The sequence below is a fragment of the Falco cherrug genome, chromosome 2, assembly GCF_023634085.1.
Source record: "Falco cherrug isolate bFalChe1 chromosome 2, bFalChe1.pri, whole genome shotgun sequence".
In the NCBI taxonomy this organism is placed as follows: Eukaryota; Metazoa; Chordata; class Aves; order Falconiformes; family Falconidae; genus Falco; species Falco cherrug.
Window position 1 is genome coordinate 90,269,167 of NC_073698.1, and position 23,230 is coordinate 90,292,396.

General features: G+C 40.7%; 1 protein-coding gene across 1 annotated transcript in view; it reads right to left on the bottom strand.

Moving 5' to 3' along the window:
• Positions 1-23,230, bottom strand: part of SMS (spermine synthase) — a 48,320-nt gene that overhangs the window by 18,109 nt on the left and 6,981 nt on the right. The window contains exons 2-4 of the mRNA XM_055702661.1: positions 11,773-11,893; positions 2,544-2,637; positions 1,774-1,838 (exon numbers count right to left, since the gene is read on the bottom strand). Of these exons, the coding sequence (XP_055558636.1) occupies positions 1,774-1,838; positions 2,544-2,637; positions 11,773-11,893 (280 nt within the window). The remainder of the gene's footprint in view (positions 1-1,773; positions 1,839-2,543; positions 2,638-11,772; positions 11,894-23,230) is intronic.

Consider the following 23,230-nt stretch of genomic DNA (forward strand, 5'->3'; position numbering starts at 1 on the left):
GCCAGGTCACCCCGCAGTGTTTAAGCACAATCCTTGATACCACCTAACAGTTTGCATCACTTTTTAAAAAGCGGTTCAAGCATCTGCATAGATTGTTTTGGTTTTGTTGTTTGGTTATTGTTTTTAATTTAATATAGAAGTATCTTGGTTCAAATCAGTATTTCACCTGTAAGACAAACTATATTTGAATTGGCAGCGAATGATCAAAATTATTACATTCCATTTTAAGCAAAATGTGCAGGCACGGCGTTTATCAGATTTACCACACGCTTCAGAGAGTTAAGGAGGCTTTATTTTCCCCCCAGAGGAGAGTGTGGCAGAGCAGACAAGCTGCTGCTAGTGATTCTCAGCGAGTATTTCAGGAACACTCTAACCTCAGCAAGCCGCAAGATGGCAGCAGAGAGCGAGAGCAGGAGCACCTATTCACCAGGGCAAGAAACAAAGAGGCAGGAACAAATTCTCCAGCTGTATTAATTCCAGTGGAGCTGCGCGTGTGAAGCCAACATCAGAATCAAATTTGCATGCAAAGCAAATTTAAACACAAATAAATAGTTGAGGCGTTCAACAAGATCCACGCCAGACCCACTGTTCTAGAAGGTTCATCTCCCTATACTAAGATAACAAAATTAATCTAGATCACTTCAGGCAGTCTTTTTTCCTGACCCATTCTGAATAAGTTCCTATGATAGAGATTCCAAACTCTCAATATCATATTTCAGTATTAAAATACACCCAAAGAGAGCTTCTGCCCCCACATACACAAATATTATCTACATTTGCACACTGTCTACCAAGTAATGCTTTACCAGGATGAAGTAAAGCAAGATAATTCTGTTTTACACACAACTGTTAAACACACAAAACAATTAACGTTGCATCTCAAATCACTGCCACTTTGTGATCACGTACAGCCTTCAGATTACATTCTGCTATAGAACTTAGCTGTTTTCCCATTCTGTAGTTTGTTCCTTGGCTTTACTGAATCTTGTTGATTTTACACTGCTTTTTATTTTTTTAAAACCATTTCCACTTCTGACTATATTCTTTAAAGCACTTGCTGCACCTTCCAGCAAGCGCATGCCTGCAACAAGTGCTCCCTGGCTTTGAGATGCCAGTCACTGCCAGACAGCTGCCAGGGAAACACCAGCGTAAGCCACATCCTTCCAGATCCCTGGGGAACTCAGCACGAATGCTGTTTCAGCGGCAGGCAACAAACCACAGCTAGCATCCCTACCAGTTTAATACAATATATAAACTTGTATTTAAGTCAACCAAAATGACAGAAGCCTTGCAAAGCCTCCCTCCTTCAGTACTACCACCCAGCCTCGCAGTCACAGGGCTGTGGCTGACCATGGTCACCATCACCAGCCCTGCTTGCCTTGTCCACAAGGTGTGTGATGTGGCCCAGAGGCTATGGTTCATGCCCTAGCCTATCCCCCTCCCAGCCTGGACCTCCCAGCTCTTCCAGAGCAGTCTGCTCTTGCTTCCTGGGTTGCATTTTTTCCCACCATCTTGTGCAAGCATTGTAGCAAATTAAAGAAATAATCCTTGCCCAAGGTAACAGCAGTGAAGATGAAGCTTAACAAAATGACAAACCTCACACTATCTTAAAATCTGCAATAAAACCATTTTAAAATACTGGTGAGAATAAAAAACCACACATGCATAAATCTGTATTCCAGGCTACTCACTGCAGCACAGCAAAGCGTAATTTGCTTATCTTTAACAACCTGCAGGACAAGCCACACATGGCATGTGTACGTACAAACTTACCGTTTCACCCTTTTTATATTACCATGAAAAAATTCTTTCATTCTTTCTTCTACTTTGTTTAGAAGCTGAAAAAAAGAGCAAACAAGAAAAGTGGAATTTATAGGTGATCATTTAATGTAAAATATCTGTTAAATTATGCTACTTGGAAGGCAATAAAAAAGCAGCACCAGCACTGAAAGGCTTCGAAATGTAACAGTAGAAGCCTAAGAATAAACTAGATGTTCTCCTCAGCCTTGTTACTAGCAAGAACACATGCAGTATAATGGCTATCATCGCTGCGTTCAGCTATCCTCCAGGACAACATCGCAAGGCCTTCCAGGAACATGAGACCCCATAAGGCTTCGTTCCCACCAAAGCAGTGGCCTATTCACCTGCAATATCCAGTTTCTGGAGCCTTCATATTGGGGAAGAAGTTATTTTTCTCCATGGGGAAGATGTTTTGAGTCTAGAGGCTTCCCACCTCTCAGATTAGAGAAAGAAGATTCATACACCAATACACCAGGTTGCAGGTTGAGCATTACTTCTCCCCCGCTGCCCTGGGTACCAAGGCTGCTATGTCTTCAGAAATTTTACAGCAAAGAATGAGGCCCAGTATGTGCGTAAGTGTGCATGTGCACTCATGCATATGGAACTACAATAAGTGGTACTACTCATCTGTGAGCATTCGAAGTTTGAACTAACTTGATTTTTAAAAATCTTTTAACAAGATATAGTTTGATAGACCTGAACAAAAGGGTCTCTCCATGCAGTTCGATAAGCATCACTCATACCTGATCAACTTCCTCTCTTCCATCCATATGATCATTGTAGCTCTGCAGATCCACCAACACCAACCCATGAGGGTGAATTCTCAAATTGGCAAAACTACAAAACACAGAGACAGTGATAACATTTTTATTAACAAAAACCAGAGTGAGTGAGGAAAGGAAGTCTGAAATTAGTTCTGTTAAATTCACGTTTCCTTTCCCAGCTGTCTATAACTGTTGGCAGTGCCAGCTTGTCTTCCTCTGCAAGTCACTAAGCAGCAAGCAAAGTTGCCAGAGCACGCCAGTCACCACCTAACTAAAAATCAGCATGCAGCAACGCAGTGAAACATGGTGTTTAAGCCAGAACTATGGTACAAGGGGAAAAATACCCTGCCTACTAGTCTCAGCTCTTTAAAGAAGGCCTGCTTGAGCAGATGGGTTGTGTTGGGTTTGTTTTTCAATTGAAACTGAGCCCTAAGAAAACCACTGGACACTTCCCCTGTATCTTCCTTCTCACTTCTTGGGGTTTTTTTTTTGTTTGTTTGGGTTTGCTGGTTTTGTTGGGCCTTATTAACTTTAGAGCAACTATTAAGAGAGACAGCATTCACACTCAAAGATGAATAAAAAATATTTGGTCAGACACAGCAAGTGTCCTGGAGCAAACCACAGCTTTGACCGACAAAAGAAATCACAACAGCAAACTCTCATTAATCAATACAGATGCAAGATAGACAAACTCCTACTGCACATCATATTTATTACAGGAGCATTTACAGACCAAAAAGCAACGCTTCACCACTTAGGTGTTCAGTGGACAAATAGATGACCTTCAAGAACTTGCAACAAACACCACAAGAGATGATGACTATGGAGAAGGACCTAAGAAAATAAAACCAGAGCAGCAGAGGCAATATCCTTTCCATACTGAGGAGGTGAGAAGACAAAAAGACACAGAAAGGCTACAAGGCAATTACCTGAAGAACGGAGGGGAAGCAAACACTGAAAAAAAGAGAGCAGAGGAGGAGATAGTAACAGGAACAGCCAAACAAAGAAAGAAAGGTATTTAAGGATAGAAGTTCATTAATACACCACAGTCAAACCGCAGGTGAAGTTGTACATGCAGTTCTCTGAATGCTCCTTTCTTTGCTTGTCTGCTCTTACCACCACACTCAGCCTCAAAGGCAAAATAGAAACCAACTCTTCCCGAGATAAAAACTTCAGGTGAACTGTCATCTCCCCACCATTCCCAGCACTTTTTGTCCCTTCCACAGCTCCTTTCCTAAACTGTCAGCCTCAATACAAACATCACCTCCCCTATAGTGGTAGGAGCCTTGGCCAGAAAAACCTCTACCTGCAGTCAGAGAGAATGTCCTGACTATTCTGTGTCATCTGAAAAGTGTAATATATTTTTTTTTTGGTAACTGTGAAATGATCAAATGAAACTGACCAAAGTGATTCAAGAATAAAAACACTCTTGTGGCTTTGGATGGTAGTTATTTATTGCTGTGATGTGTTTATAGCTGAGAGAAACCAGAGTGTCACCCACTTCTCTTAAAGATGAGCCTGGGAAGTCTCAGGCTTTCCTTGAAGCCTTTACACGCAGGTCTTGCCTCCAGAAGGCAGGACGTTTCTATACAACAGGCACGCACACACCCACTGCGTTTCTGGCTCCCAAATACCTACAGATTGTCAAAAATCTTTCAGTGACCCTCCCTCCACCCCAGCCGTTGCCCACTAGGTGTCCTCCTGGCAAGTGTCAGGGACCAGAAAGCCTCTGTACTCTGATGGCCAGTAAGTGAAATCACAGAACCCGCTTACAGCAGGTATTCCCCACACAGCAGGAAGTTACTCCTGCAGCAGATAAAATACACTATTTTACCCTGATGAGGCAATGAACAGAAAATAGTAAAGGAGTACACAGATGCTTTTCTCTTCAGTAGCGGGGGTAGTTTTGGCTTCGTTTATTTTCCTTGCTACCACTTAATCTTTTAAGTAGATCGTAAACCCAGTCTCTTAAGTCTTTTCAGTATTCAAGACATTTCCAAAGCAGCTTTTTACTTGTGTTTAGTAAGTACCAAGAAGCTCACTCTACTCCCACCAAGACCAAAGCTGAAGAAACTGTTCAGACCTTTGGCATGTAGTGTCTACCCCCATGGGTTAGAATGCTGTCCCACTCACTGGTGATTGGCACTGTTCAGTACTTTTGATAGGTGAGCCACTTCACACTTTGCACAGTGACCACAACACCTTAAAGCTTAAGCTGATGTTCTCATCAGTACGGAGACACAAGTGAGACTTAATAAAAAGGAGTGCAGGACACACACTCCTCCTTCCCACCCCCAAGTCTCTACAGGGCTTCAGAGAGAAGTGTTTAAAAACTTACAACCCCTTGAACCAAAGGGACTCAAATTAGTTAAATGCTTCTCCTACAGTCTCCTGGTACTCGGTACAGAGGCAATGGCTACTGCAAAGGACAGCTCTAGAGAAAACACTCCCAGGATTCTGTTTGTATGATTTTCATGTCAGCATAGGTTTATTTTATAATGTACCTAACAAAAGGGGTGTGTGTGTAGAGTCAGGCATAAGCGTAAGAACTTAGTTTTATCGCAAGACTCCAGGAGACAGGTGGTGGTTTAGTTTTTTTTTTTTTAATGAGAAAGACAAAACAGCAGAACTCACTAGATGGAAGCACTGGTCGCTCCAGCAGGTTTTGGACACAACCATTCACAGTGAAAAGGGACATTTCTCATGAAGTCCATAGACCCACTCCAGACCAAAATGAGTATTTGCAGTTCACGAGACAGCCGTGTTAAGTTCTCCATAATCCAGCAGTACCAGAAATATATACACTGTTACAAAAACTTTGTTTATTCCCATATTCTAGGAGTTGCTACTGATTCAAACAGGCAGACTGTCCCATGACTTCTCTTTCAAATTCTTTTCCTGCAAGAATCACATAGCTGTCATAAGATTTGACAGCTGACATTGTCTTCACTTCCCCTGTGAAGTATGAAATACTTCCTTTGCTCTGAGGTCTTTTTTTGGGTGGGAGGCAAGAAGCAGAGAGGAGGGTTGCTCTGAAAAGCACAACCACACACCTTTAAACTTGGAAGTGATATGATAGTATTATAATACTGAGACAGTAACACTGCAGAACCATCACTCATTTAATCAAATGAACTCTACTAGAATAGCAGGGTCCTGACACCTGGGGCAGCGGGGAGAGAGAGAGATGAAAGGCAGGCACCTGGCCGGAGCAGTGCGGTGGGACAAAAAAAAGTTATAGTGTCTGGTTGATACTCAGGTTTCAATTTGTGGTCAAGAATTTTGAATGTCATTCAAGGTTTTTTAAGAAGCCAATATAGATCCAGGTTGGTTATAACTTTGTTAGAAGTCACCTGGTAGGAAATGAACACCCAAAATAAGCTAAAATGCCAGTAAAGATTTAAACATACAGTGAACAGTACAAGTGTACATTCAGAAAAGCAACCAGTCTAGCAGCATTAAGGCAGTAGCAGCAGGCCCAAGGTGGAACTCACAAAAGACACAGTCTCAATCAGCAAAGAACAAAGGCTATGCTGGCTGTTGTTTCTTTACATTTGTCTGCTTGGTAGAATGCATGTGAATACAGGTTTGCAGCAGCAGCAGCTCTTAATATTCGGAGGTGGGTTTTTAAGAACCACGATAATAGTTTCCATTTTCTACCTATGAAAATATAACAATGATTACCTTACAAACCAAATGAGGAGGAATCTGTGAAAAATGAAGTTTTCTTCACAAGCCTCCCCTCCTGCATCTTGTCTTACTGAAAACCTTAATTCCCATTTTTCAAAATAAAACACCTGCCACAGCTTTGGTGCGTGCTTACATGCACTTTCATAAAAGGAGAAGCAAAGCTCAGTGAGGAAGCATCTTCTCCACACACAATAGAACATGCATGTGAGAAGCAGCCCCCACAAACATGGCCCTGCTTTTAACCGGTATGCAGGTGCAGTAACATCCTGTAGATGAGTACTCAAGCTTTTTGTGCTTGTATGCAAGAGGTCTCAACTACAGAAACTATTCTGCTGAGTGCTGCATCTTGCTGCCTGAAGAACAGGGAACATCAGATGTTGACAAATAAATCCCAATAGCACAAATCAAAAATTAAGTCTTTTAAACAAGAGGATACTCATTCAAAACCTTTCTCAAGGACCAGAAGCAGGGAGATCCAACACATTCTGAGCCAAAAATGTGTATCCTATCTTAGTTGCTTGTACTGAGGAGTACAATACATTATAAAGCCATATAGATATTTGAAAAAGGATTTCTCTGCACCACACCCAGAGAATAAAACTGGATACAGACAGGTACCTACAAACCCCGCTTCACCCATTAAAGCTTTTATCTGGTGACAGACTAACTTTGAATCACTACAGAATAGTTTGTGTATTTGAAACAGCTTGCCAATAAAAGCATCTGTCAAACTATTCAATGAGGGAGGAAATGAAAACCTGCTTATAGCAGAAATCCCAAAATAAAGACTGTCACGACATTGTTTCCATAAAGCATATTTTTAAAATTCTGTTCATCTTAGAGTACTTAAGGGACCTTAAGGAATTAAGCAACCACCTTTTTCACTACACCATTATTCCTGTTCTTTTTTACAAAAAGAAAATTAAACCTATAAAAGTTACCACAGTTCTAAACTGTTGTTTATTCCTAGCAACTGCTTCCCATCTCTCTTCACTTACTTTCACACTTGGGGTAACTCCATGAATAAGTTAAAACATTTCAGCCTGAAACAGTTAAGGAATGTTCACCCTGCTCCTTTACAATATGTTGACTAGTATATAGAATGGTTAGCAAAAGACTAACACAGAAAAAAGTAACACCATGAAGGAAGAGATGAGTGGGTTCAACATTCACCATCATCTCAGCAACATATAAATTAACTTCAAACTGCATAAGCCTTACACTGTTACGAACAGTGAAGCCACACACCAGCAGGATTACACTTCTCCAAACAAGAACTCCAACAGAAGCTAAAAATGACTGTGTGTACCCGAGAGGTCAAAGCTTTCCTAAAATACAGTCTCACTGTAGAAATTTGAGGTTTTGTGGGTCAAGAGAAGGAACACAGATGCACAAAGGGCAAGAACAACCCTGGTAGCTGTACACAGTATGTAATGTTAAAGTACTTCCTCACAAGCAGTGATGCCATTAAAATACAGTATTAGTTGAGAAGATAATCTCTGAAAATTGTTGAGTAACTTCAATAATTTTATCCTTATCCATAATTTATTTAATTTTTAATCTGTTAAGATATACTGGGCCCTATGACTCTCTACAAACTATCTCATTTAATGTATATGAGAAAGACCACATTCCTAACATTTAACTGTCCAGTCTAAGCTAGACTAACACTTCAGTAAAAGCATGCTGCTAATGGTGACCCTGAAAACATTCTGAAGTGATCTGAAAATACACAGCTCAGGAAAACAAGACTGCCAGAGCCCTGAAACTCAAGAGATGATCGCTCCTCTCCATGTGCTACAGTTCCTCAACCAGCATTTGGGCCAGGGGGCTGGCAAAGCAGAGGAGTGTATCCACACGCCTACCCCCACTACAGACAGGGCTGCAAGTGGCCGAGTGAGCCATTTCCTGCCCAGGTCTACAGCCTTGTGTTGACAACACCATTAGTAAATGCTTTCATCTCAGCTTCCCTCAGTTAGGTCCTTTTGTAATAGTAAATCACGAAGTAAATGGACCAGGTAGAGTTGCCACGTGACTTTTGCTTGCTTAGCTTTAGACAAAGGAGAATGGGGATCTGTTGCTTTGGTAATGACAACAGGAAAGCATGGCTTAATCCCCAGATCAGCTCCAATTCGTTTAACCACCGCAGTCCTCCACCAGGCTGTTCACACAGTATCTTTGTGAAAGAGTTTCATCAACAGCAGTGCCCACAAATCAACAATCTGTAGCACCGGACACCCTGCAGGCTACAGGGGTCATCTCTGCAGACTTTGGAGTGTCAACACTGTTTAGCAACATACCATATCGTATAAAACTTTTTTTTTTACCTAGGGTTACCACCCAGCTGTTCATCAGCTGTGCCTCTTTACATTGCAATGGCTCAGTCACCTTTCGCTGGTTAAAAAAAAATGTGTTTGTATGGGCATACTCGTAAAACCCCTACTCACATACAGCACCAACTCATGCATCTTTCATCCTGGGGAACTTGTGCCCAGTAGCACCCAGCCATCCTTATAGGAAACTACTTGTGATGTACCTACCCAATATCTTCTTTTTTTTTTTGCTTTTTACTACAAGCTACTCCACTTCCAGAAGTATACTGTTTTGCAGGGAAGGAAGAGGTAAAGTCTGCATGCCCTGGCTAATTTCTTCCTAATTGTGTCAGATACTTGGCTTTTTTTTTATTGCCTAAAAATGTTATATTTTAGGCCTCTACAATAAAACGCAGACATAAAATTGCCAGTATTAAAATAAAAATTATTTAGTTAGTACCAAATCCTCTGTATGACCAGTTCATTCTTACCACTCATTAAATGCTCGTTTGATTTACAGGGGTATAACTGTCCGTCTATTGGTTTAAGTGGTCACACCCTTATTTGTTTCAGTTAGTCAGCTGATGTAGTTTCAGTTCACAGAAATATGCTGTTTAATGCTACCTCACAGTACATGCAGTTTAAGAAATTTGAAAACTCAAGTAAACAAAACTGTCGAGTCCCAGAACTCAAAGCTCTCCCACACATGGTACTGTTCCCCAATTTAAGAGTTCAATGGGGCTGGCAAAGCACAGAAAAGTACTTCAACTGACACTGCTGCAAACAGTAAGTTGTTTAGCTACAAGTGAGTAATTTCCAGGGAAGATAAATACAGTCTGCACTGGAGTTCAGATGGCAATGAATATACCAAGAGAAACCATGGAAACTGGCAACCAGACCAATTTTCTTCTGTCAGCAGTGAAAAGGTTTGTCTTACCCATGAATTCCTTCCCACCTCTCCTACACAGAGAGGTCAATGCTTACATTTTCCCCTTCCAAACATTCATTAGTATTATACTCTAGCACTTGAAACAGTGGAATTTGTAGCAACAAGTATTGTCTTACTGTGCTGTCAACTGAAAAATCAGGTTAGATACTTCTAAATTCTAGAAGTTTGAGGACCTTACTCAGAGATGCTTCTAGACACCAGTTATCTCCTGGCAAAGTTACACTAGAAAGCAGTCTTCTATTGCAAGATCCTGGAACATGTCAAAAGACAGGTAATTTAACTCTGGAAACTGCTCCTTTAGAAGGGGCTGTCTTGGGAGGAATGATCCAACGAGACTGCAGAGAGGAAAGTTAGAGAAGTCACATCATGACACTTTCAAACTTGAAGAAATACAGGAAAGCAAAATGAGGCTACGTAATCAAAGAAAATCAACCTTTAAATCTAAGTCCTTTTTACTTTTAGATGAACAAAAGATGAACCTTTTAATTGTTCAGAGTTCGTGTTCTCCTAAACAGGTAGTATCAAGGATACTAAATAAGCTTAAACCAATACAGAGGAAGGACAGCATCAGGACTGAAGAGTAGCAAGTTATCAACTTCGCTATCTTTTCACTGTCCTCAGAAACAAAGAGTTATCCAGAACTGGATATTCAGCCTAGGTCTCCCTGGAGCCTTCTCTTCTCTTCTAGCAGCCTTCCAGTGCCTAAAGGGGGCCTACAAGAAGCCGGAAGAGGGACTTTTTGCAAGGCCTTATAGTGATAGGACAAGGAGGACTGACTTCAAACAAAGAGGGTAGATTTTTCCCTGCAGGGGTGTTGAGACTCTGGGCAATGTGTTCCAGTGAAGCTGTGGATGCCCCATCCCAGCAAGTGTTCCAGGGCAGGTTGGATGGGGCTTTGAGCTACCTGATCTAGTGGAAGGTGTCTCTGCCCATGGCAGCAGGGCTGGAACTAATGATCTTCAAGGTCCCTTCCAACCCAAACCATTCTACGATTCCATGAACTGGAATCTTGATCAAGTTATTCAGGAAGAATATAAAATAACACATAACTAAACACAGTAAGAAAGACTATACAAAAAACAGGCTTTTCTGGGCAAAAATATAAAGACATATAATTTTGATCAGAAAAAGCCAGCACCACATTTGAAAAGCTAACTGAAACAGAACAAGAAATTCACAGAACATGACTAGGAAAGATATAAACATAGAGTAGCAAGCTGACATGAGTCTAGTCCTAAGTCAGGCCACAAGTTTACCAGTGTAGCTGGTCTACACTACCATTCATATAAAAACTATGTAGAGCTGTACATACAAGTATGTTCACACACAATAAACAGACAAATTCCAGTAGGCAACACATTCACCTAGGATCTGATTTTCCCCTCTAGAGATACCTGTTATATCTTTCATTACAAAAAGAATTTTAACATCCTCAGGCAATTCTCACACGTTAGGAGTGTGGCAAAATGAACTATTTAAGAGGACACCCAGGAGAAGATGGCCAGAAAATTAAAGCTTAACTCCAATCCGGAAGAACACTAAACTAAGGTTTAAAAAAGAACAAAAGCAGCAATTGCCACAATGGACATCAAGAACAAGTAATTGATTAACTGGAAGTAAGTGAAGTGCAGCATAATTATGGTAGTTACCAATAAACAGGCCAGATAAATGTATACCATAATTGACTAACCCTGACATTGTAAAGCAGCTTCAGGAAATAAAGTGAATGTGGTTTCCTTACCAGTTTATCCCAGCAGATTTGCTTATGTGAGTATCACAAATGACACCAACCACCCTTCTCATGCTGTTAGTTACTTCAATAGCTGCTTGAGAATTTGAACCATATAATAAAGTGCTTAGAAGTGCATGCAAGACAGAAGCAGAAAGTTTGTTATTCACATGCTAATGTTAGACTCTGATGTATTTAGACATACTCAGTTGTCAGGATTATAAATACATTTAACTGACTTGAGCTGTCCTGCATCTGGAAGGCCTGGCCCTGTGATCAAGACATCATAAAATGTTACTGACCAGACTGACCTGTTCAACTGTTCTGATATTCAAACTGCAAGATGACAGACAAGGTTACCAACAGTATTCTGCTTTATTGTAGTCAGGTCATAGCAAGGCTGGTAAAAAAAAAAAAAAAAGTCTGCCCTGCTGATACCCCAGAAGGAGATCAATACAGGGAGAAATAAGTATCTGTACGAAAGGACAAAGGGGACAATCTATAGGAAGAAAAAGAAAATCCACTCACCTGCCATTTTTTTTGATGTAGGTTGCTAAATAACCATGGTCTTCCCAGTTATAAACTGTTTCTGTCATTCCCTGCTCCTGAAAAATGGGCTGTAGAGCTTTAAGAACAGCATTGCAATCAGCTGCAAAATTGAGAGAAAAAAAACAAACAGTAAGGATTTTCCTCTTGAGTTTTGTCTTTTTTTTTTTTAAGAGGTTGAACAGTTTTTGCTAGCAGTCAAGTATGTTCTCCAAGTTCCATCTGAACAGTAGTTTTCATGTACATTCTCTCCCCCTTCTCAATCCCCAGAGGTATTCTTCAGTGAATGGGAATCCAAGCAATTTTCTTTTAAATCAGTTTTTACCCCTAAGCAAAAGTGTTTATCTACAGCACATGTTGTAAGAGCACTTTTATTATGGCTACTATTATTGGTCACCTACTGTATTACAATCCAGTCAAGTCCTTATGTAATTAAGCATTTTAAAAAATAACAACACATAAACAACAATCCCAGAAAGAAACCACAGTACTGACAAGAAAATTGGTAGTTTCTCTGTCCTACAGCTCAACATTTCTTCAAAGGCATTAAAACTAGACAGGATAAACTATCCTATCCACTCTGCCCCACAGAAACATCCTTTTTCTAACATCCAGGACAGATCAGGCCCCCAACTGAAATCTTCATGATATAATGGAAAAGACCTCTCTCTGAAAAGCACATAAAAAAATCACTTTGAAGTAACTAAAAAGTTCTCTGGTAATTATCTTCAAAAGTAAGCTGACGATTTCTCCATGAAGGTATTTCTTCAGTCAAAATGTGCCAATTTCAGAACCTTTGAGTTTGCTGTACACATTACTTAAATCCACAAGACTAACTTCACTACAGCTAGATCCTCCATTCAAACAAGTGTCTCATAAAGAAGTTTTAAGTTTTATCAGATGATTTTGGAATTGACCAAGGCAAGTCAGTGGAGTATGCCAGTAAAGCTGAACCTAGCAGAACAGGAACAAACTGGTATGCCAGCCTCTCCTGTTAAGTGCCAGTGGGAGAGTTAACAAAATATTAATCTACAGCCTGTCCCATTGAGGCAAGTATCATAATTTTTGCTTCACAAACAAAACTAAGCCACTATTAGTCATGCAATATGTCAATAGTGTCAAAAATAAAACCGGGACTTAGTCTATCAAAGAAATCACCTGGCATAGCCATATTATGGAGCACAGTTTATAACCACATGCTTCAGCCCTGACACACTGTTCCCCCATGCCAACTTTTAAAGAGTCATTCCCAACGTAACTATTTTGTTTTACTCCCTACAACCAAATGCATGTACCTTTGAACCAGCAAGTGTTGCTTGCACATGTTATCAGCAATTGTTTCTAGAACGTTGCCGATTTGTATCAGGCTTCAAACAGACGGACAAGAAAGCCTATACTAAACACAAAGTTCAGCTCATCTATCACCTCTACACAACTCCACAGTAGACGAAGCTAAAAAAGCGATTTCTTGAAACCTGTGTTTGCCCATCTGTAAAGCCTGGACTCAATTATCCCCGCATGTTTTAACCAGACTGAAATAACAGATAAAACATTTAATTTTCTTCAACACAAAGTGAAGAGCAAGCCAATTCCCCAATAACTTGTCAAGGGTATTTAATAAAAGTGGAAAGGACCTGCACTTCTTACTGCTCTTACTATCTGATTTTGAATGCATGTTTGAGAATTATTTGCTTTACATCTACACCTTCCTCATTAACTCTCCATGTTGCAAGTTAGGGTGAAATACAACCAAAAATAGCACCATTGATGATTTTTACCCTTAATCATTAAGGACCCCACACACAGTCCGCTACCACTGTGAAGCTTGTTTCCTTCTCTACCCTCCTGTCGAATTCTACATCACTTGTACCAGTGATTTTTTACACTTCCTATCCAGCATCAGTCAGGTACCACCACAGCACAGGCAGTAATTAAGGATTGGAGTACAGAGTTTATCTGCCCAGTAACCATGGTTACAGCGGTAAGCGGCCGCCAATCAAGCCAACATGTTTTTGGGACATCAAAAGTATAAAAGAAATGGGGCCATAATTACAGCCACAGTTCTTAAACTGGTTCCAGTCCCTGCAGCTTTGTACTGGGAAGGGAACTTTGCACCATTCACTTTAAACTTGCAGCTTCTGCAAGTGTAAACACATCACCACTCTTTTGGTGAGGATCAGAGCAGATGCTTCAAGGCCAGTATATTCACAAAGAATTCTTGCCACTTCAGACATGTGGTCCCCTCTTCTTGCTTGACATTTGCTTCCTTGCCCCACTCCTTTACCTTCTCCCTCATCTTTTACAAAACCCATGCTCACGTCCTTCCCTTAACATATTTCTCATGTCACCATCACATCAAACAAAATAATAATGCATAGCATACCCTTCCAGGCCAGCAAGCTGCCATGAAACCAGAACTGAACCAGTATGCAATTAACCCCCAGACCACTTCTTCTGCAGCTCCTACAAGGTACTGAAGTAGGAAGACAGAGAACAGAACCTGGAAGAGCTTAAGTGCTCATACCACATTTAGTCTATCTGCCTTTAACAGCTTCAAAGATTCCTGCTAGGTGTGTCTGGGCAAAGACTGCAGCACAAATCACAGATATTTTTCTGCTCCATGAACATACTAATCCCTCACAAGCTGCTCTTCATTCAGCAGCAGACTTCTTTGCTAAGCAGCCAGGCACAAGCTTCATTTGAGCTCTTCCTACTATGCGATTAAGTTTAGGAAATTAAACCAACAACATCCTCTTTTATCAGGTCTCCTTTTGGTTATACCACACAAGATTTGCCTTGGAGGGCTACTTATTTCTCCAAAGTTGGAGTCTCCTTATTAAAATGTTTGAGGCATCAGTGGTTGCTTGAAGGCATCAGGAAGTTTCAGCAATCTCAGGAGCTCTCACCCAAAACCACTAGCCACCACCTCACTCCAAGCTCAGATATGCTGTAGCAAGCATTGAAAAACAAAAAGGACAATGAGGATTAGAACAGTAGGAACACCTTTGAATCTAGATCAACACATTAATTCAGGTAGTCAATTTTTTGCTATTCAGGAACAAAAGGAAACAAACTCTGGTTATCAAGCATGGAATACTATTTGAAATATTTAGTAATTGTTTGCCAGAAGGAATAAAGAAGTCCAGAGTTTCAACTCCAGGGAACTGAAACAAAACCACTGTGTATAAGATTTGATATACATGGTTTTCAAGAGAGTTAATACCCTGCTAAGCCAGACAGTTTTGGCATCCCAGCATATTTGAAAAGATTACATGCAGCAGTTGCAGATGTTCTTCTGAAACTTCCACAGTAAAGCAGCCGTTATTTGACAGTGATCTGTGAACATGAGTGCAGCTCAAAGTCCAGTGTTACTGCGCACATCCAGTCTGGTCTCATGCACGCTGGCTAGCTTCACCCAGATACTCCAACACTGAGCTCAGTAATTTGCTATTGAGCCAGACCATCTCTAAAAATATTCTGGTTTAAGACCTCCTCATACCAGAGGCTTGACAAAATCTTAGTAAGCTATGGGAACAGATTAGCTCTTATTTGAAAATATTCACCCCATGACTTTGAATTGTTTCCTCTAGCAAGCCAGAATGTAACGGAACCAACAGGACACATCAAAGCACTTATACTAAGACTTGGAGGCATGTATTTTTCCCTTGGTAGCTGGACTTTCAGCAGAGACAAGTGAAGAAAAAAGGGAACTGCTTTACTAAGAACACATTAAAGAGTTAGTGTATATTAGGAGCTAAAAAGCAGAAAATGCTAACTGTAAACAGCAACCCAACTGGAATATTGTTTCAGTTCAGAGTTTAAATTAATTATTTCAATATATTAAGTCACTGTGCAGTGCAAATATGAAATTCTCACACAGGCACTCTTCCTGTCACCTACAATTCTTCAAAAGCCTTACATGAAATGGAAATATGCAGAGACAAGGTGGAAGAGTGTCAGGTACAAGGGACAAAAAGGAACACACCTGGCAAAAGATTCACTTTTAGGCAGGTGAGGTCCCGGGGCAGTTTAAGAGAACAGCAGGAGGCTGGGCCTTCAACCTGCTGCAGCAGCACACCTGACAGCTCTGGCACAGAGCCCACCAGAGCCAAGTCAGGCCACTCACAGTGTCTCCCTCCACCAACACTTATTGGAAATACAGTAACCAGGCTTATAAGTGTTATAAAGGAGTTCTTGCTCATAGACTAATCTGAAACATTTTTCCAATGCCAATATTGTATCTCAATCTTAGTCATGGTAAGTCTCCAGAATTAGGAGTGTGCTGCAGAAGTGTTAGGGAGCAAAATGTTCATAAATTTTAAAATCCAGTGCCAAGGAGAAACTTCAAGCTCCAGTGCTTGTATTTCAATGCCTAGATTTCCTTTAGGCAACAAAAAACCAAGTGGAGAAATAATTGGGAAAAAAAAAAAAAAAAAAAGAGGGACAAAAGTTACCACAGTTTATGGAAAGCAGACAGTCCCTGACTACTAGCTCCCCCTCTCCCCCATACATGAAAGTATACAGTAATACAAGTAACTTGCAGATAACTGGTTGTTGTTTAGTCATCAACTCCTGCACAGCAACCTTTTTCTTACAACTTGAAAAGTTCGGAAGAATTGCACTCCTTTTATCCTGGTTAAAAGCATCTGCCTGCGTGGAAAACGAGTGCACAGAGCACACTAGTGTTTCAAAGAAACTATCCAGGGAAGCTTCCACAGAAATATCACAGACTCAAGAGACTTCAGAATGACAGCAGATGCCTAAAACAGGTCCTTTTCCTTCAAAAACTACAAAATAAATCCATGCCTCACAAGAATGAGAGGATCCCCTCCAAGCACAACCCAAAGCCCCCACTTTCACTATTCCCAGGTCAAAGCAGCTAGCTTTTGCCTGACATTAACGGATACAGATGAAAACCAACTAGCTTTAGCAACATGCAACTCCCACATATTAAGTTTGGAAGTCTCCTGTCAGAACCCCGGCACAGAAGAATCCTTTGTTTTGTCCTTGCCAGCTATGTGAAAGCAGAAAACAGCAGGAAGTAGAAATAGATACTAAAATTATTCCTTTCAATCAACATCCACCAGTCAACTTTGTCACGTTGACTTATGCACAGAAATCAATGAATCATGCACAGCATGAGGAGGCTTAAAAAAAAGGGGGCAGCAGGTTGAAATAGCCAGACTATTCACCCATCCATGAGAAAACTAAGTCTCCCTGCGCACTCACTCCATTTCATTATCCTGTATTACAGGAGATCAAGAGTAGAACGCTGCTTTTTCCTGAAGTTTCCACAGAACATCCCCCCTACACTCTTACTGTGAGGAGTTCCAGCTACATATTGAATACGGCTAAATCAAGCCATGCTATGCCACAACAGCAAGTGCATGAAGTTATCAGCATATCCATGTAATCACCAGTCAATACATATCACCAAGTGCATTCAAGTGTCCTTTTAGAAATTATGGGTAAAACCACCATGAATCAGAATGAGCTCTCAGTCTTGAAGATACCAGTTACCAAAATGAGAATTCAACCCTCATTCTTACCCTGCACTGCCACCACTTTGTATCAGTGCAGGGTGCCTCAAAAAATACACACAAAATACACCCAATATGATAGCAAATCTCTCTGCCAGACACAAGAAGTTTTTAATGCACTATTTGCAGCATTTCTGAGAACATAATACTTTTTCTCCTTATACCCAGGTAAATACTCTACATTCCTCTTACAATAACCTCCTCTCTTCCGATATTCTGCAGAACTTAAATTTAACCCACCCCTTCCCACACATGTTCCACAGCTACCAGCCACCCTTTCCCCAAAGCATCCAACCAACAAGGAACCGAACTCCAGATGTTTTAGTGTTGACCAACACCAAGCTAAAATTGCTCTGTCACCAGAGTGCTCCCACCCTCTCTTGTTCCTGCCTCTTCATTCACACTTGCACACAAGATGTGACAGGGTGGTGGGAAGCATTCAAAATAAACTGCCAACATGGATTTAAAGAGCTAATGTTGATATTAAAAGGAGAGAGGGAAGGGTGAAAGAGTGCTTAAGCCAATGGTGTGACCATGCCCCTGAGCACGCCTGTAGTTCACCTGAAGTCTGACTTTTCTACTTGAAAGTCAATTCTATGTACATCCCCTCTGGCAAGTCATGTAGCTACCACAGAACAGGAGACATCATCCAACACCCTGCTCAGAGCGGGATCAATGACAGCAGGTGACTCAGGGCCACAAGCAGTCAGGTTTTCACTGTCTCCACAGACAGATTCTACTGCCTCTGCAGGTAACTTGTTCCCATGTTCAACCACCCCCACAATGAAAAGTGTTTCCTTATGTTCAGATCAAGTACCATGTATTTCAATTTCTGCCCACTGTCTTGTCTCTTGTCCTGTCACACAGGGCACAACGGAGCAAAAGTCCAGCTTGATCTTCTCGGTTTCCCGCCCCCCCCATCAGATATCCTACATATTTTTATATATAATTTGACATGGTTTAGTGACCGACTTGGTAGTGGTTAGGTTAACAGTTGGACTCTATCTTAAGGGTCTTCTCCAACCTAAATAAATCTGCATTGTTAGAATCCTCCTGAGCCTCCTCTACTCCAGGATGATTAGCTCCAGCTAATCTACCCTCTTTGTATGACAGATGCTCCACTCCTTTAATAGTGTTTATGGCCCTACACTGGGCCCACTCCAGTAGGACCAACACTCTTGTACTGGAGAGCCACCACTGGGCCTAGCACTCCAGATATGCCTCAGTAGGGCTGAGTTGAGCAAGATGATCCTTAAGTGGAAGGCAAAGCTGTCCCTAACCTATACTTGTGTATAGGGCCATTCTTCCAAGATGCAAGACTTGCCATTCCGTTTGGTTGAACTTCATTGGGTTCCTGCAAGCCAGTGCCTACAGTGCATCAGTTACCTCCCGGTTTTGCGTCATCTGCAAGCCTAGAAGGATGCACTCTGTTCAAATGCCCAGGTTATTAATGAAGGTACCGAGGTGCACTGACCTACTATCTCCGCCTCCTTGAGGGCACAACCACTGACTGGCCTCCAGGTAGACTTTTTGTTGCTGATCATCTCTTGGACCCAGCAGTCTGGTTTTCAATCCACCTCATTGTGGATTTTAACCTGTACTTCCCCACTTCATCCATGAAGATATTATCAGAAACAGAGTTGAAAGCCCTACTAAAGTCTAAATAAACAGCAATCACTACTCCTGCCTCCTCCATCTAGCCATTATTTCAACCACAGAATGCTATCAGGCAAGTGAGGCATGATCTCCCCTTCACAAATCCATGTCAGCTACACCCAGTTTCTAGCCCTCAACAGGCCTGGAAATAGCTTCCAAAATTCACTCCATCACTTTCCCAGTTATTGATGTAAGTTGACTGGCCCTCAGTTCCCTGGATCTTCCTTCTTGCTCTTTTGAAGACTGGAGTTATACCGATTTTCTTTCGGTCTTAGATTCTTCACTCAGATGTGCGAAGAAAAACCCTGCAGGGTCACACATCTACAAGGAACAAGGAACCTAGTCCTGGGTAAAGAGCACCACACACCTTCCATAATCTACACCCACCTTCTACCCTCATGTTCCCCACATGTAGGGATCTCCCAAAGTTGACTTGTCTTCCCTCTGACACTTGCCATAACGAGGTCTGTGGAAACACAGATTCAGACAAAGGAATGCTGGAGGGAAGCTACTTCAACCTTCCCAAGACCACCTTTAAAAAGCTCAACTTTTTCTTGCAGTTTCAAATACACTACTGTAACTTTAGTAGTAATAGTGACCAAAGCAACAAACCATATACAGGGGCTTTCAGATGACACTAGCACACACGCATTTTCTAGGATGCCCATAGAGTAATGTATCACCTTTATAGAATAAGAAATACCTTGAATCTTTGTCCAAATCTCCAATCTTAATGTAAAGAGAACAGACCTACACAGCCTCTTTTCCCTAGTCCTTTATACAACAATAAAAATTCAAGTTCAGGCTATACAATCAGCAAGTCATTACTTAAAATGCTAAGTGAGAACTCAGCTAAAAGCAGCTGTACGAACAACGAACAGGAATGGTTTTGCTTCAACTTCTGCAAGCAGTGCAAAGCACGTGTATTAAACAAAAACATAACTCCGACATGCAGGCTCAGTAACATAAATCACCTTCTTCCCCCGCTTCCTCCTCTGAGCTCTGATAAAAAGAGATTCAGTGCTTTCACAAAAGCAGGGTAAGATTCCCTAGTCACCTTTAAGGGAAAACTCTACATAAAACTAAGTTTTGAGCAACTATAGGTTTATCAGCTCCATCCACTCCCGTAATGGAAAAAATACAGTAACATAGTTACTCCTTCAACCTTCCTCTACTCAATTCGTCAAACTAGGACAACAAAAAATTTAATTTACTGTATATATAAAACCAGAAGTGATCTTTTATATTGAATATCCCATGTTTTGTGAATCTGAAGCTCCCGATTTTTTCTGTAAACTCAGCCTCAATAAAAATACATTCCAGTATCAGTGAGGTTTAAGTCTTATGTTTCCTTGAAGCATGAACAGTAAAATTCTTGATACTGGATTACAACATTAAAAACAACTATTACCAAATTGCAGAAAAATGGTACTGTAACATATCAAAGTACCACCAGTAAGCACATACAGAGTAAGAATAATCTTATCAGCCATGACCTGTAAGGTATCTCACAATTTGAAATTCAACACATGAGAACAGCAGGTTTGGCTCCACATTCAAATGGAAGTGATGTGTCAGAACACTTCCACTGGCAGCATTTAAAAGGCAATACTCCATTTCCACCTAGTCATTAAGACAAAAGCTTCTTTTTGAAAAGGTTAAATTGTGAACTTCTGCTAGAAGGACAGATAATGCAGTCACAATAATTTAGTATTTCAATACATGCAATCACAAAACACCACAACATGGAGTTTAATTAATTGGCAAGAGCAGAACATCAGGTTTACTGGACTATGTCACAGCACTCTCACTATCTCAGTTTGCCATGACTTTTCAGTCAAACACATAATTTAAATAAGGAAGTAAAGAATGCTAGCAAGGTTGGGTAGTTTTATGCCTCATCACATATGATCTCTGGTACAAATGCCTTATTAGAGACAAGAATCCTTGATACAAGGAGCTTTTCTTGCTCTAACATTACTTTTGCTGCACATCAAACCTGCAGCAGAAGCTGAGCAACCGTTAATGTAAAAGGGATTCAAGTATGCAACTATCTTTGTCATTCTTTCTTTAAATGAATGCTACATTCCTAACAGCATTGGTCATTCGACATCTATTTTATGGATTGGTGTTAATACATGCTTTTCAGTGCTTTTGGAATACATCATGGGCATGCACCCAGGTAGAGGATACAGCAGGGGAAACACCAGAGTAAAGGGGCAGAATGAAGAAACCAAGAAACAAAGATTTTACTAGTAGCACAAAACACTCTTCAATTTTACTTTTCTCCCCTTAACAGGATAGCTTCAGGTGAGCCGAACTGCAAAGCATCAAAATAAAACTATGTTCTCATGCTTTAATATAGTCCCTCAGCCGATGTAAGTGTTACTAAACAAATCATTTTGCTTGATTAAAGCAAGCACACTGCACATTGGAAATTAGGTAGACTAGCAAGTCTTTTCAAGCACAAATGAAGATGCACCACTGCAACATACATTTTAAAGAACCAGAAGAAAGCATTTGCTACTAATTTAGAGCTCATTTACACATGAAGACTAACTTAAGATTTCATGTTGTTAACAGGAAAGTACTACATTAATAAAATTTAGTCAGGGAGCATTTTTTTTCCTGTCAGCCCACAGACTGACTTCCCCAATAAATATATTTTTGACTTCTGGGATATCATCAGAGCCTTAACTGAAGGCAGAAAGATTTACATCCTCAACTGGTCAGTAGGATTTATCCATCTGGGTGAACTGTTACACCCAAACTTGTGCACAGATTATTTTAAGTCATGCAGACCAATTCAAAGGCTTAAAATAAATCAGTTAAGTGAAGCAGCTCAGCTTTGTTATTAAACTTTCATTACACGTAGCAGTAAATGCATCTACTAGTCTCCAAAATTCTGCCACCCAGAATCTCTACCCACTCGTTAGATGAGCAACACCAGCCAGAGTTCAGAAGGACAGGAGGTATCGATGCCCTCTGCATTATGCCATGGCTCTTGCAGAGATTCCTGTAGGAGCCAGGATGCATTGTCCACAGAAGTCTCTCTCAAGATAGGTACCAGTGCAAAGATACAAGCACAATCAAACACAGACACTGACCTACAGGAGAGCTCAATTATTATAAGCATCATTATTAAAATACCCAGAGACAGGAAAATAAACCTTTCGCTCTAACAGTGGCTGACTACAGCAGAGCCAGCAAAGTCAAGTTTGTAGCATGTATGAATGTGAAACTACTTGAAAGGAAAGAATTAAAACAAAGGATCACCTTCCATAATCTACCTTGATTTTATTCACTTAAGTTTTTGATTATCATCTGACATGACAAAGGAGTTAGTGTTTCCAGTGCTCTATTTCCCACTTTTCCTGGCTTGCTTACTGCACAAGTACAGGGCTTGTGGATTCATCAGCATCCAAAGGCTCACTCTTGACAACTCCTGCATCACAACACACTTAGTGAAGTTTAAAAAGAGCCCACCACAGGAACCTATAAAGGGGTTGTTTTTGTTGTTTGGGTTTTTTTTGGTTTTGTGTGTCCGTCCCCCCCCCCCCCCCATTAGCTTTTGGCAAAACTTTTAGAAGCCCCTCATTGCTGCTGAAAGTACTTGAGGCTATTTTCAGCTGGCTTTTAGAGGAATGTTTTTCAGTTAGGTAGGGCAAGTCCTACAAGAACATTCCACAAGACAAAAAAAAAGTTTAAGACACCAAACATGCCAAATTCCTACAGCCAGGACAACTCTGAAGGAGAAACTATTTAAGTACTGCCCCTTCAAAAACAAAGCCAGAGAAAGAAGTAACGAACTGCCCAATTGCTATACCTTTCCTATTGATCACATGCAGAGCTAAAGAATGTTTAAGTCTCTCCCATTCACTTTGACATTTATGATTTATTTCTGTATTTTGATAAAATATATGCTTCAGGAGTACTTCTACACCTGGCATCTAATTGCAGCTACTTGTAACGTGATATCCTATTACAATTAACAATAACTTTAATTCTGGTGATCTGTTCTGCACCGTTTCCAAAGTCCTGACACTCTGCTAGCTCTAGAAGAAAAAACATTTATAGGCCTCCACAAGTTAACAGTGGCTGGCATTTCTGTACACCACATTAGTTTAAAAAGTTTAACTTTTTTCTTTCCCCAGTCGCTACTTTACCCTGTAAGAGTCTTACAGGTTTTTCTATTTCATAGAAATCTACTGTTCGAAACCACACTTACTTCTCTAGAGACAGAC